General features: G+C 40.8%; 1 protein-coding gene across 1 annotated transcript in view; it reads left to right on the top strand.

Annotated features, from left to right (window-relative positions):
- The window catches only part of Ube2w (ubiquitin conjugating enzyme E2 W), a 52,791-nt gene that overhangs the window by 20,633 nt on the left and 16,471 nt on the right, over window positions 1–15,687 (top strand). Inside the window, exons 2-3 of the mRNA XM_032906171.1 lie at window positions 4,202–4,293; window positions 8,273–8,375. Coding sequence (XP_032762062.1) covers window positions 4,202–4,293; window positions 8,273–8,375 — 195 coding nt within the window. The remainder of the gene's footprint in view (window positions 1–4,201; window positions 4,294–8,272; window positions 8,376–15,687) is intronic.

Raw genomic sequence — 15,687 nt, 5'->3', positions numbered from 1 at the left:
TTGGTACCTGGTATCTGTCTAGAAAATTGTCCATTTCCTCCAGATTTTCCAGTTTTTTTTTTTTTTTTTTTTTTTTTAATTCTTTTTTTTTTCGGAGCTGGGGACCAACCAGGGCCTTCCGCTTCCCTAGGCAAGCGCTCTACCACTGAGCTAAATCCCCAACCCCCAGATTTTCCAGTTTTGTTGAGCAAAGGCTTTTGTAGTAGAATCTGATGATATATTTTTTTTTAATTTCCTCAATTTCTGTTGTTATATATCCTTTTTCATTTCTGATTTTGTTAATTTGGATACTGTCTCTGTGCCCTCTGCTTATTCTGGCTAAGGTTTTATCTATTTTGTTGATTTTTCTCAACAAACCAGCTTCTGATTTTGTTGATTCTTTGTATAGTTCTTTTTGCTTCTACTTGGTTGATTTCAGCCCTGAGTTTGATTATTTCCTGCCTTCTACTCCTCTTGGGTTTATTTGCTTCTTTTTGTTCTAGAGCTTTTAGGTGTGCTGTCAAACTGCTAGTGCATGCTTTCTCCAGTTTCTTTTTGCAGGCCCTCAGAGCTATGAGTTTTGCTCTTAGCACTGCTTTCATTGTATCCTGTAAGTTTGGATATGTTGTGCCTTCATTTTCATTACATTCTAAAAATTCTTTAATTTCTCTCTTTATTTCTTCCTTGACCAAGTTATCATTGAGTAGAGCGTTGTTCAGCTTACATGTATATGTGGCCTTCCTGTTGTTGTTTTTGTTGTTATTGAAAACCAATCAGCCTTAGTCTGTGGTTATCTGATAGGATGCATGGATTATTTCAATCTTCTTGTATCTGTTGAGGCCTGTTTTGTGACCGATTATATGGTCAGTTTTGGAGAACATACCATGAGGTGCTGAGAAGGTGTATTCTTTTGTTTTAGGATGAAATGTTCTATAAATATCTGTTAAATCCATTTGATTCAGAACTTCTTTTCGTTTCTCTGTGTCTCTGTTTAGTTTCTGTTCCTAGTTTCTGTTTCCATGATCTGTCCATTGCTGAGAGTGGGATGTTGAAGTCTCCCACTATTACAGTGTGAGGTGCAATGTGTGCTTTGAGCTTTAGTAAGGCTTCTTTTATAAATGTAGGTGTCCTTGGGTTTGGAGCAGAATTGAGAGTTCATCCTGGTGGGTTTTTCTGAAGTGTCCTCATCTTTTCTGATAACTTTTGGTTGATTCAATATTAGAATGGCTACTCCAGCTTGTTTCTTGGGACCATTTGCTTGGAAGATTGTTTTCCAGCCTTTTATTCTGAGGTAGCGTCTTTCTTTGTCACCGATGTATGTTTCCTGTGTGCAGTAAAATGCTGGGTCTGTTTACATATCCAGTTGGTTAGTCTCTGTCTTTTTATTAGGGAATTGAGTCCATTGATGTTGAGAGATATTAGGGACCAATGATTGCTGTCTCCTGTTGTTTTTGTTGTTGGAGGGAGAGTTATGTTTGTGTTGCTGTCTTCTTTTGGATTAGCTGAAATTAGGTTTTTCTTGCTTTTTCTAGGGTGTAGTTTTCCCTCCTTGTGTTGGAATTTTCCTTCTATTATCCTTTGTAGGGCTGGATTTGTGAAAAGATACTGTGTTAATTTGGTTTTGTCATGGAATATCTTGGTTTCTCTATGGTAATTGAGAGTTTTGCTGGATATAGTAGCCTGGGCTGGCATGTGTGTTCTCTTAGGGTCTGTATGACATCTGCCCAGGATCTTCTGGCTTTCATAGTCTCTGGTGAGAAGTCTGGTGTAATTCTGATAGGTCTGCCTTTATATGTTACTTGACCTTTTTCCCTTACTACTTTTAATAGTCTCTCTTTGTTTTGTGTATTTGGTGTTTTGACTATTTTGTGACGAGAGGAATTTCTTTTCTGGTCCAATCTATTTGGAGTTCTGTAGGCTTTTTGTATGTTTATGGGCATCTCTTTCTTTAGGTTAGGGAAGTTTTCTTCTATGATTTTGTTGAAGATATTTACTGGCCCTTTAAGTTGGGAATCTTTGCTCTCTTCTATACCTATGATCTTTAGGAAAAATTATCAGAAACCAAAAGAGGCAAAGACTGCATCTCTGTAGTAAAATACAGTCTAATAACACTTGACTGCATTACTGTTGTACAGTACAATCTGATAATACTGTTGACTGCATTACTATAGTATAGTACTGCCTGATAACACTGTTGAGTGTGTTGCTGTCATACAGTACAGTCTGATAACACTGTTGACGCATCACTGATAACACTGTTGCACAAAATGTGGTCAACCTGTCTGTACTTTAATAAAAATGGAGTGTCTAACTTTTCCAGACTTGACAAATTACTAACAGTAAACATATGGCAATTTAAAAAACAAAGGAAAACAATGTCAAGCTCTCAAAGTGAGTCAGATGAGTTTATGAACTTTACCAATACACAGCAGTCATGATGGATCCAGCTGTACTCAGTAAGCACATCGAGGGGCACAGTGTTGGTTCAGAAAAAAGACCTCTCTGTTTATCTTTAACAACTGATTCTTGAAAATCTCAGTCTCCTGTTTGTCAGCTAGTCTCCTCTCCTGCCGATGTGGAAAATTTCCACAGTACTGTTCCTCAAACTGTGGTCATTGAAAGAAGGCTTCTCTGAGGTACTTCAGGGTGGGGCCCCATTATTTGAGGCTCTTTCTCTCTCGCTCTCCCACTCTTTCTATTCCTTTCTCCTTCCCTCCATCTGTGCACCCCCCCAACCCCCCTGTTTTTTTTTTTCCCAAGACAGTTTCTCAGTATGTGTAGTCCAGGCTGACTGCACATTGGTAACTCTACCTCAGGTTCCTGAGTTCTGGAATGAAATATCTTACTACACTAGCCTGAGAGACCATTTTTTTAACCAGATGACCCATTTGAGTAATAAATAAATATTTATGTTTGTTCATTTTACTCCAAGAATTAACTGTTGGGGACTGGAGAGATGACTCAGCAGTTAAGGATATTGTTGCTCTTACAGAGGATATGATCCGGTTCTTAGCACCCACATGGTAGCTCCCAGCCATCTCTAACTAAAGTTTCCAGGGTTTTGGATCCCCTCTCTGACATTCAAGGGCACTGGATATGTATGATGATGTGGTATGCATATATATATATATATATATATATATGCAGAAATTCATACACCTAAAACAATAAGTGCAAAATAAAACAATTAGTAATTCAAAAGACAGACGGCTCAGTGGGTAAAGGTGCTTGGTCACCAAGCTTTGACAACTTGCATTCAGTCCCCAAGACCTCACATGGTGGAAGGAGGAATAACTCTCTCAAGTGTCCTCTGACTATCACATAGTGCACCCACACATACATTTAAATAAACAAAATAAGTAATGTTGGGCTGAAGAGGTGGGCCAGTAGTTTCAGAACACTTGCTGGTCTCCAGAGATCCAGAGAGTTCAAGTAAGATACTGTGATTTAAAAGGATCTTTATCACCTTGCATACAATTTCAATGATGTGGTCGTGGTTTTATAGTGTTGAGGATTAAGTATAGAACCTTGTGCATGCCAGCCAAGTACTCTAAGCACAGGGTCACACTCCTGGCTCTGCTACGTTTGTACATGGGAAAGAAGTGTCTGCTTGTGGTAACTAGGGGAAGAGGCCAGCACTGGAAGCTGTGCAAGTAAAACGCGCAGAACATAAAGCCAGTGAGAAAGTCACTATGGGGAAGAAAATCCAACAACTTTATTCTAATATATTGTGAAAAATGTTCGTGAAAATAGCCAGAGTGAATCATGTTCAAATAATCCTATTTAAAAGATAAGTACAGAATTAGGCTGAGTTGAATTTAAATTGCTTTTCAGGAGACTGTTGTGGAATGGGTTACTCTCATAATTTCCCTGGAAAGCGTATCTGTTTCCATGGTTACAGACTACTATAGTAGTTATTTGAAAGCAGGGAAGACCAGTGAACAGCTTATTTCTAACCCACGCTGAAGCCCTGTGCCCTCAGTAAAGTCGCTGTGAAGAAATTCCATACCTCGCTGTCCTTTGGAACTGGATTGGAACACTGATTCACTGCTTGTGAACTGTAGGACAGACCATAGTTTAAAGATTAGGCACAAATATTCTGTAGAGTTTTGAGGGGCTTGTAAGAAAGAGGTTGAAGCATTGGAAAGAAATTTAATCGCCTATTTTAGACTGTATAAAGGAAAAATATTAAAGAGTGTAAATTACTATTGATATTTTCTAGAAACGACTACAAAAAGAACTGTTGGCTTTGCAGAATGACCCACCTCCTGGAATGACTTTAAATGAAAAGAGCGTTCAGAATTCAATCACCCAGTAAGTATTTGACTCTTTTTTTTTTTTTTTTTTTTTTTTTTTTTTTCGGTAGCTGGGGACCAAACCCAGGGCCTTGCGCTTGCTAGGCAAGTGCTCTACCACTGAGCTAAATTCCCAACCCCGAGTATTTGACTCTTAAAGGTCTTCTTGTGTTGTACAAGCATGTACTCATCTTTTGAAACAGAGCTGTCTTCATATATCCTTGCATTCTGTTACACATTAATAGAGTAAAAAGATCTTATTCCATATATTGCATATTCTTTTTTTAACCTTACTGTAGACTCATTGGCATGTAATTTGTAAAGTTTCCTTTTATTCTGAAACAGTCTTTGTGTGCTTTTCATGTTCCTCATTATTTTTTTTTTTTTCTTTTTTTCGGAGCTGGGGACCGAACTCAGGGCCTTGCGGTTACTAGGCAAGCGCTCTACCACTGAGCTAAATCCCCAACTCCTCATTATTTATATATGTATGTATTTATATTTGTTGACTCTGGGCTAGCCTTAGTCTCTAGAATGCTGGTATTACAGGGAGGTATGTGCCACCACACCTGGCTCTTACTTAGGTCCTGAGCATTTGCTCTACATTCAGACTGCAGCACTATGAATCCCATCCTTAAACACAGTAAGTCAAACATCCATGCTGTACTGAAGAACAAAGAGAAGTTCCTAGCACAGTCAGACAGTTAACCAGCACAGATTGTACTTTTTTTCCCTTAAGCCTCTAGTTGAAAGGGTGTTGAAAGGTTAACACTGTGTCTACAGTAGAGAAGGATGACAGTGAAATGCCATAACTTTATAGTCTGTAGTCAGTTTGTAAGGTGGAAACTTTGTAATTCACAATTACCTTTGAGAATTCTGAAGACAGGCCTTGCTGGCTGGGTGCAGTGGTCCATTCCATAGTCCTCACTGCCCAGGAGGTTGACATAGGAGGACGAGCCGGAAAGCCCATGCCTACTCTGGGAAACTTGGTGAGACCTAAAGAATAAGCCTTGCCCCAAGGGCAGACAACATTTGTGTGCTGCTTGTCTTAGTCCATAAACACAGCTCTCCTCTTCTCTGGAATAGAGTACATAGCTATTCCTTTATTAGAAGTGAAGGTGTGTGAAAAGAATGCCAAATCAAACCATTTCTTTCTAAGAAGGAGTAACAGTTGCTCCTCTAACGACTCAGGACTTGACTCATGGAGAAGGGCGGCTTCCTTGCCACCGCATCCTTAGTCTGAGGCACACACTTGTGACTGTCAGTCTGTGGGACCGGGACTGGCAAGAGACTTGGCCAGCTGCTAAGGGTGTTTGCCGCACGGCCTGGTGATCTGAGTTTATTCTTCAGAACCCATGGAAAGGTAGAAGGTGAGAAACGGCTTCATAAAGCTGTCCCCTGACCATCATTCCTCACCATGGCATATATACCTACACTCACACACGGTACACATGCACACCAGTTATTAGTGAGGATAGAAAATTGTGAAATTTAAGTGTGCATATAATAAAAGTACTGTATTGTCACCAGTGATGTAGTAAACTGCAAAATGATAAGAATAAATCACATCCCAAGAAGTGTAACAGTTGTTATTCCTGAGCATTTATATTTTCTATCTTTTTAAAATTCTATAAGCATGTATTACTTTTTTAATTAGCAAAGATTAAAAATTTATTGCACATAGTATTAGAAGCTATGTCTTTGACCTATTTCATGCAAATATTACATAATTAATGATGCTTGCTCTGCTGTTATTTAGACTCTGCTTTGTACGTCACTAGTAGATTGATTGCGTTTGTCAGTCCTAAAACTTGACACATTCAGAAGGAGCATCAGGAGATCCTGTTTCCCTGGCTTAGCTCTCTGAGTAGTAGATGTGAGCCAATGGGAGAGATCAATTTTGAAGCTGAGAGAGACTTAGTTTTTGTCCTAAATATTTTATTTTTATTTTATGTGCATTGGTGTTTTCCTGGCATGTATGTCTGTGTAAGGATGCTGGCTCCTCTGGAACTGGAGTTAGATAGTTGGGAGCCACCATGTGGGTGTTGGGAATTGAACCTGGGTCCTCTGGAAGAACAGCCAGTGCTCTCATCCACTGGGCCACCTCTCCAGGCCCTTGTTTTGTTTTTTGTTTGTTTGTTTGTTTGTTTGTTTGTTTTTGCTTGTTTGTTTTTAAATAAGAAGAGTGTGTGTGCATGAGCACATGCACAGAGCTGTGTATTGAACCCAGGCCTCTTTAGCATGACATGAGAGGACTTGACCACTGACCTGTACGCCCCACAGTGTTCTTGCTTTCTAGACAGCTTTGTGCTGTATTTAATTTACTATGTATAGCTCTGGTGACAGAAATACATGAGGTTTTCTTTTTTTGTATATTTGTAGTATCATTTCCCTCTCCCAACAGTATCCTTCTTACATGTGAGGTACTCAGCATACATTCTGAAAGTGAATTGTTATGTTTTTAAGGGTTTTTGTACTTCAGTTGATTTCTTTCACAGTTCAGCCCATGTTACCATTTTACATTTCTAGTTCTATACCACACGAGACATGAGTAGAACCGTATCCCAGTATTCTCTGTCCCCCTCTGATTTTCCTGGACAGAGAGATGAGTGGGTGATATTGGCTGGCAGTATTGGGCACAAACCCAGGGCCTTGATGAGTGCTCTACTGCTGGGATATATATCCTCAACCCCAGTTATCCTGTGTTTAAAATAAGCACATTTTTACACCAGAGAAGTATGAGGTTAAAGGATTTGGCCATCTACAGTAATTATATGTGCAGCTATACTTAGAGACTCCTTCCTAATGACTTCCATTCAAGTCTAAATGGTGTCTGTCCTGTCATCTTTGCTGTTTCTATCTTCTATCCCTTCTTCTAATGACTAGAGATGGTTACAGAATAACAATGAAAACATATAAATTCCTGTTACAAAACAAGCTCTCTTAAATGCCATAGGAATCTGTGTGCTTAATTAAAGTGCTGAAAGTAAGCTAGCAAGGAAAGGTAGGAGAGAGTCTTGCTGGAATCCTCCAGAGATTGTGGAGGAGGATCCATTTGGTCTTTCTTAGAATGCTGATTAGGAAGATGTTTGTTAGCTGCAGGCTTCTAGAGTGTGTTGATAGCATTTTCTCCCATTGCTTCTAATAGGAAAATGGCTAATGAATTTGAAACTGTCTAAAGTTTTTCATTACTACAGAAAGTCGTCTTTTAAAAGAAATTAAGATTGTGTGATCTGAAAGGAAGAGCCCAGTATAGATCCTGATATTAGCATATGTTCGAGTTTTTACTTGTTCGTTGTTTGTAGTTTGTTTCAGGTCTGGCTTACAAGCCTGGCTTTGACCTTGGCCTAATTTCTTTAAAGTGTCACAGAAGGATAGGGAAGAGAGTATTACTGTGGGTTGTAAGAGAGTGTGTTCCTATTCCAGGGTACCCCCTAGTGTGTGTCGCTGGTAGCTCAGAACAGGCTGAGACTCCAGCCCAAGGAGATCTGAAGCCCTCTTCTGGCCTCTGTGGGCACCAGCACACATGAAGTGTGCGTATATACGTACATACACACACACACCACACACACACACACACACACACACACACACACACACACACACACACACACACACACACACACGTCAAACAGACAAACAACCCTGCTCTGGGGGCCAGAAAGATTAAAACGCAAGGTAGTGGTGACCGGTGTTCAACCTCTGAACCCACATAGAGGTGTAAAGAAAGGGTCACAAAGCTGTGTATTGTGTGCTGTGGTTGTGAATGCCCCACCCTATACAACAATAAATTTACCCAAACATACATAATATACACAATAATAATAAATTTTAAAAGTTCTCTACAAAGAGAAAAAACACAGTGTGAGAGTTGCTGGGTGAAGTACAGCACCACCCTCTGGTTACTCCGCCCAGTGCCCGGCAGACCAGTGATCACTTTTCCCTGCATTTCAACTAAGTTTTAAATCTGCTTCCTTTTGTTTTTCTTTTTCCTGTCCTAGGTGGATCGTAGACATGGAAGGTGCACCAGGAACCTTATATGAAGGGGAAAAATTTCAACTTCTGTTTAAATTTAGTAGTCGATACCCTTTTGACTCTCCTCAGGTAATCTCCTTGCATGTAACATTGTATTTATAAGTCACGATTTTATGAATTTTATTGGGAGAGAGGCTTTGCTTGCTGTCATGCTCCTGGGAGCTTCAAGTGGTTTGCCATCTGTGGGTTTCATGAGCAACCAGGAGAGGGCAGTGTTTTAATAACTGCAGGGCTGAGTGCGCTGGTAGAGGTCTCTGCGGATTGAGAGGCAGTGTTTAATAACTGCAGGACTGAGTGTGCTGGTAGAGGTCTCTGCGGATTGAGAGGCAGTGTTTAATAACTGCAGGGCTGAGTGCGCTGGTAGAGGTCTCTGCGGATTGAGAGGCAGTGTTTTAATAACTGCAGGACTGAGTGCGCTGGTAGAGGTCTCTGCGGATTGAGAGGCAGTGTTTAATAACTGCAGGGCTGAGTGCGCTGGTAGAGGTCTCTGCGGATTGAGAGGCAGTGTTTTAATAACTGTAGGTCTGAGTTCGCTGGTAGAGGGCTCTGCGGATTGAGAGGCAGTGTTTTAATAACTGCAGGTCTGAGTGCGCTGGTAGAGGTCTCTGCGGATTGAGAGGCAGTGTTTAATAACTGCAGGACTGAGTGCGCTGGTAGAGGTCTCTGCGGATTGAGATGCAGTGTTTTAATAACTGCAGGGCTGAGTGCGCTGGTAGAGGTCTCTGCGGATTGAGAGGCAGTGTTTAATAACTGCAGGGCTGAGTGCGCTGGTAGAGGGTCTCTGCGGATTGAGAGGCAGTGTTTAATAACTGGGGGCCAGTGTTTAATAACTGCAGGGCTGAGTGCGCTGGTAGAGGTCTCTGCGGATTGAGAGGCAGTGTTTAATAACTGCAGGGCTGAGTGCGCTGGTAGAGGGTCTCTGCGGATTGAGAGGCAGTGTTTAATAACTGCAGGGCTGAGTGCACTGGTAGAGGTCTCTGCGGATTGAGAGGCAGTGTTTAATAACTGCAGGGCTCTGAGTGCGCTGGTAGAGGTCTCTGCGATTGTCTTTGGTTTTCCGCTCATGTGTTCTTTGCAGCCTTTAAAAACAAGCTTTGTTTACAGATGTCAAATACATGAAGTCCACTGAAATCTGATCATTATGGTTTGAAGCAAACATAGTGTAGTTACTAGTTTAACACTTAGACAAGGAAAAAGTGGGTAGTGGAATTAAAAAAAAACAAAAACAATGAACTTTTCTTGGGGAGGGGTTGTGTGTATTATTTTTTGCCTAGATGTATGTCTGTGCTTCACAAGTATGCCTGATGTCCTGGGAGGTCAGAAGATGGTGGTGGATCGGAGTATCCATGTGGGTGCTGGATTGAACCTGGGTTCTCTGGTGGAGGAACAAGCATTGCTAGCAGCTGGGCTCTCTCCAGCCCCAGGGAATGTTCTTAAGAGGTATTAAGAGTAAATAATTAATTGGAAGATAGAGTGGGGAGATTCTGGGATGATTTCCAGGTTCCTGACTTGTAAGACAGTGAGTTACTAGAATTCTTTATTCTTCTCAAAAGTGTAAGAACCTATTTCACATTTTAACCTTGAAGTTTGTGAGATATGCTGTTAAAATGGAACCCTGCAAACCCTCTGTGTTGCTGCTAAGTAATGAAGTATTCTGGAAAATAAACCCAGTGCCTACAGTTCAACTTGGTATATGATTATAAATGTGTGATTTCCAGCAAAGTCACATTTCATTGTCACCTTCAACATAATATTCTTTTTTTTAATTGGATATTTTATGTATTTACATTTCAAATGTTATCCCTTTTCCCAGTTTCCCTTCTGGAATACCCCTACCCTATTCCCCCACCCCCTGCTTCTGTGACAGTGCTCCCCTTCCCTCCCACACACCCACCCATCTCACCACCCTGGCATTCCCCTTCACTGGGGAAACGAGCTTTCACAGGACCAAGGGCCTCTCCTCCTATTGATGCCTGACAAGGCCATCCTCTGCTACATATGCAGGAGCCATGGGTCACTCCACGTGTACTCTTTGGTTGGTGGTTAAGTCTCTGGGAGCTCTGGGGGGGTCTGGTTGGTTGATATTGTTGTTCTTAAGGGGTTGCAAACTCCTTCAGCTCCTTCAGTTCTTTCTTTAACTCCTCCATTGTGGTCTCTGTGCTCAGCCCAATGGTTGGCTGTGATTTGTCAGGATCTGGCAGAGCCTCTCAGGAGACAGCTATACCAGACTCCTGTCAGCAAGCACTTCTTGGCATCAGCAATAGTTTCTGGGTTTGGTGTCAGTATTTGGGCTGGATCCCCAGGTGGAGCAGTCTCCTTCAGATGGCCTTTCCTTCAGTTTCTGCTTCACTCTTTGTCCCTATATTTCCTTTAGACAGGAGCCATTCTGGGTTAAAAACTTGGAGATGAGTGGGTTACCCCATGCCCCAACCGGGGGTCTTGCCTAACCTCTGGATATGGTCTCTTCAGGTTCTCCCTCCCCTTTGTTGGACATTTCAGTTAACCTCATCCCCATTGGGTCCTGGGAGCCTCTTGTTTTCCTGGCATCTGGGACTTTCTGGTGGCTACCCCATTCCCCATCCCCTATTGCTACACACCTTTGTTCAGTTTCCTGACCCTCTATATATCATCCCAGTCTCTCCCATACCTGATCCTGCCCCCCCTTTTCCTCCTCCCCCTCCTTTCTTCCTCCCAAGTCCCTCCCACCCTCTACCTCCAGTGAGTATTTTGTTCCCCTTTCTAAGAAGGACTGAAGCATCCACACTTTGGTTTTACTTCTGCTTGAGCTTCATGTGGTCTGTGAGTTGTACTGTGAGTGTGTGAGGTTTTTTCCTAGTACCCACTTATCAGTGCGTGCATACCATGTGTGTTCTTTTGTGAATGGGTTACCTCACTCAGGATATTTTCTAGTTCCATCCATTTTTCCTAATAATTTCATGAAATCATTGTTTTTAATGTATAAATGTACCACATTTTTTGTATCCATTACTCTTTTGAAGGACATCTGGGTTCTTTCAGGAATGCTAGCATTCCTTTCTAACAGCTTATTTTTAATGTATCCATCCATGCATTGTACATTACATATACCAATTTATATTGGTTAAGAAAAGTGAAACTACTCTAAGGGCAGGGGTTTCTTAATTATTAAAATTATTTTATTAATCACACCATCCATATGGCTTTAAATATAATGGATCAAATAAGATTTGTGTACATGTAAAAGGAATGTGGTTGAAACATTGTTTGAGAGCGGTTCCCCAGTTATAAGGTAGTTTGAGGAAACAGAAACATTGGCAGTTGTTACATACTAGTCTTCATCTTCCTACAGAATAAGCAATAATGAGTACATGACTTCTTAGGAAAACAGAATTGTAAGAGTGTCCCTGGAGTAGACCAGTCTCATTGTGAAATGCCCACTATTGAATCTGAAAGCATAAAGGCTGTTCCATACCTGTGTAGGTTTCTATGGTTTCCCCTTATTCATGAGTAGCTTCTCACATTATATGTCATTTGCTGTGGGAAAAAAAAGCTACCTGCCTATGTAATGATGTTGGCTTAATCATTCGTTCTTAAAGAAGATGACACCAGGTGTTTTTCAGTTAGTATAGGAGCGGAGTTGAGGTAGCATGCCGTCATCATTTTCCACCACTATGTAGTTAATGCTAAATCCTTCCTACACAGGAAATACACTGGATCTTATTGGTTTATGCTAAGTTATACATAAATGGCTGATTAATTCAGTGTGTCTAGAGTGTGTATGCTGTGCCAAACACTTGTCTTTATATGAAGAAATGGAGGAGTATGGAGAGACTAAAAAGACAGTAGGTTGCCTTTAAAGGACTTTAATCTGCTTGTTGGATAGCTCAATATTTGCTTACCTGTCATCTGTTAAGGATTGAGTGTATAACACAGAGTCAGATCTGTTTGGCTCAGATTGTAGAGTTTCCATGGAGAGGTATACCCTAGCACCAGTACTCAGGATGTTGAATATTCCTTGAGCAGACAGTTCTAGACTAACCTGGGGAACAAAACAAGATCCCGTCTCAAAAAAGCAAAGCAAAAAGCTGGGAAGATGGTTTCCAAAGTAGAGTTGCTCTACAGCTAGGAGGACCTGATTTTAATCCCAAGGCCAGCTAAAAGCCTCTTTTTCTCCTGCCTATCTGCCTGTCTCTTTGTCTGTCAGTCATCTATCTATATCTGTCTTCTCTGTCTGTCTGTCTGTCTCTTTTGTTCGAGAATGAATACACACACACTCCTAAGTACAGCCATATCTGTCTGTAATTTTACCTGTATGTATATGACCTTCCTAGCTGTTTTGTAGGTTATTATTAATCCTAAATTTGCTATATAATATGTTACATTTTTAAATTTTATTTATTTATTTTTGGTTGTTTGTCACAGACATATATACTCATTCCTAAAAACAACAAATATACCTGTGTGTTACTTCTATGTATATGACCTCCCTAGCTACCTTTGTCAGTTATTAATCCTAACATTTCTGTATCAGATATTATACTTTTATGTCTTATTACTTTTTTATTTTGGTTGCTTGAGATATGGCATCATGTATCCTCTGGGTTGGCCTTAAACTTGCTGTGTATCCAAGGATGATCTGGAGCTGGTCTTCCTGTTTTTACCTCCACCTGGGAGGTAAAACATGAGACAGGAGAAAACCTTGTCTCATGTTGTCCCTAACAGGACGCTTTGGTATCTAGATGACTGATAGACTTGTTTTTATCAGTACACCTTAGCGTTTGGTTGACTTTCTGGCTGCCCCCTTACATCCTGAATCTCGAAACTGACTGATAATCTAGGGCTTATGCAGTACATGTAAACCACCACTTAGTTGCCCTTCCCGCCTGTAGACAGCCCATTGTGTTTATACTGTTTGGTAGGTAACACTTTTCTTTTTAAATTTATTTATTTATTTTGAGTACACTGTCACTCTCTTCAGACACACCAGAAGAGGGCATCAGATCCCATTACAGATGGTTGTGAGCCACCATGTGGTTGCTGGGAATTGAACTCAGGACCTCTGGAAGAGCAGTCAGTGCTCTTAACCTCTGAGCCATCTCTCCAGCCCCACATTTTTCTTTTTAAAGCTGCCCATGGAACACTGTTGTATCTTTGTAAATAAGTGCTGTGTGGTCTTTCATTATAATACTTGATGTTGGGAAATTTTTGAATTTTATATATGAAAGTTACCTGAACTCTACCCTTAGTAATAATGTCAAGACTTTAAGCATACTGCAGTATATGTCTAGTCATAGTTTTATATTAGACTGTTGTGGATATTGGCAGTTATCAGAATGAATCTGTCAAATTTGAGTAATGAGTCAGGTACTTTTTGAATCGCTGTAGGAGGAGTGCTTCAGCCCAGGGGTTTGTGGCCAGCCTAGGTGACAGGGAGATGCCATGGCCTTTTCCCCTAACCTGAGTGGTGGTTCTTCATTGTCTGGGCAGGTTTTCATCACTCCAATGTCTTTCCGTTTGGATTTTAGTCGGCTCCACATTCATGATCCTCTAAGATTATTTTAAGATTGGCCTCGTTAAGTTTTTAGACTAGATGTGGACTAAAATTATTTTGAGTATACTTCTGTCTTGGCCCTTGTCTACTTTTGAAAATGAGCTACAGTAATAGGAAGTGATTAAAAATACAGAGACAAAGTTCTAACTCTAAATTCTAGAGTTGAACCTTTACTTCCTCTCTGTAATGCCATTCTCCTTGGGTTTCTGCAGCAAAGAGTATATAGAGTTTTCAGTTAACTTTGAATGGTGTGTGTGATTGTATAACTAGTTTTGACCTGAGGCCAAATGAATTGAATTGTAGTTTCAGATCACTTGTATTCAATGGTCTTGTAGTGTCAGTCAGGCCTACGTAGTTTTATCAGCTACATGGGGCAACCCCAGTTTATTTTTACAATTCCAGAAACAACATTTTGAGTTCTTAGTATCTGCTTGCCTGAATTACAACAGAATTGCCCAGTTTTCTCCTTTGATTTATACTTAGTAGTAAGCAAGGTGGAAAACTGATGGTTGAATTCAGCCTCGGTTACTCTACCACAATGGTGGAGAGCCAGAGTGACAGAGCGTGTTCTAAAGCTCTCCATGGAAATGGCAAAAACCTGTAATGCCTTTTACATGAACAAACTGTTGTAAAAAAAAAAAATAGTTTGTTTTCTTTCAGGAATTCATCTGGCATGTCAGGCAGCCTTTCTCAGCTTAGACAAGCTTCTAAAGTGCCTGGCCCTAAGTGCTGCTTAATACGTGTAGGGAGTTGGCTCAGTCTGGTCACTCCAAGTTCAGGCTGGCTGCATTTGCTATGCATGGAATATGTTAAAAGCCTAATTGAGATTAATTTTGTTTTCAGTTAAGACAGGGCCTTACTACATAGCTCAGGTAGGCTGTCCATCCAAGATCCTATCCTGTCCAAGCCATCTGGAATTACAGATGTGAGCCGCTGCAGCCAGCAGAGAACTTGGTTTGTTTTTTGTTGGGCCTCTGTGCTGTTCCAGCTGTTTAGTCTTGCCCTCTGCTCTGCTTGTAGACCTCTGCTGCTTTTGCCATAGGTGCCCTCTCTCACCCTCTCCACTTTCTCCTCTGTTTGCTTTTCCTTTGGGTCCACACAGATTCCTGGCTCGTGGGCATTGGTAACAGTGTCTTTCCGAGGAGAATGCTGCTTCTCCTTTGCTCTGGGAATGAGTACTCAGTTGTCAGGGCTCTTGTATCCGGCTACCCATGTATTTACCTTGGTGATTGTTGACAGCCATGTTAAAAAGTTGGCAGGTTTTTATTTTTGGCACTTTCAGAGCATTATTTTCATACACTTCTTAATTAAAAGACCTTTGAGAGGAGGATTCTTTTGCCTCTGTTCTCTGTGAAAACACTGCTAGCCAAATGGCTTTTTAGGATAAAATGAATAACCCAGAACAGATCTATATTCTGCGACATTTGTAAATCCCTGCTCTAAACTTGTGTAACACAGTCTACAAATAAATATTTTGTAATAAGCTGTGGTTCATACTTCTAAAATTCCACTAAAAAGCAGTTGTGAGTAAACTCAGAAAGTACAGAATTCAAGACTGCTCAAAGCTGGGTGTTTTTAGGTCAAGAACAGTGACCTCAGCTGAATGAACAGCATTTCCTAGAGTATCCATTCAGAAGTGAAGAGCAGACTCATACAGTTGTGTCAGACAAGGGACTGGCATCTCTCATATGACACTGGGCTTGATGTTTCTACCTTTCTTCTGTGGGGATGGTGGAAGTACGTGGCCAGGTCTTAAAAGCAAGTAAAGCAAGTTTGAAAGTGATCCTTTTACTGTCTATTGATGGTTTGTTAGTGTGAATGTTTCTAGGAATCTTAGTAAAGTTGGATTTG

This window comes from Rattus rattus, chromosome 1 (assembly GCF_011064425.1).
Source record: "Rattus rattus isolate New Zealand chromosome 1, Rrattus_CSIRO_v1, whole genome shotgun sequence".
NCBI classification, from domain to species: domain Eukaryota; kingdom Metazoa; phylum Chordata; class Mammalia; order Rodentia; family Muridae; genus Rattus; species Rattus rattus.
The sequence above is the reverse complement of the archived record's forward strand: the minus strand, read 5'-3'. Positions and strand labels throughout refer to the sequence as shown.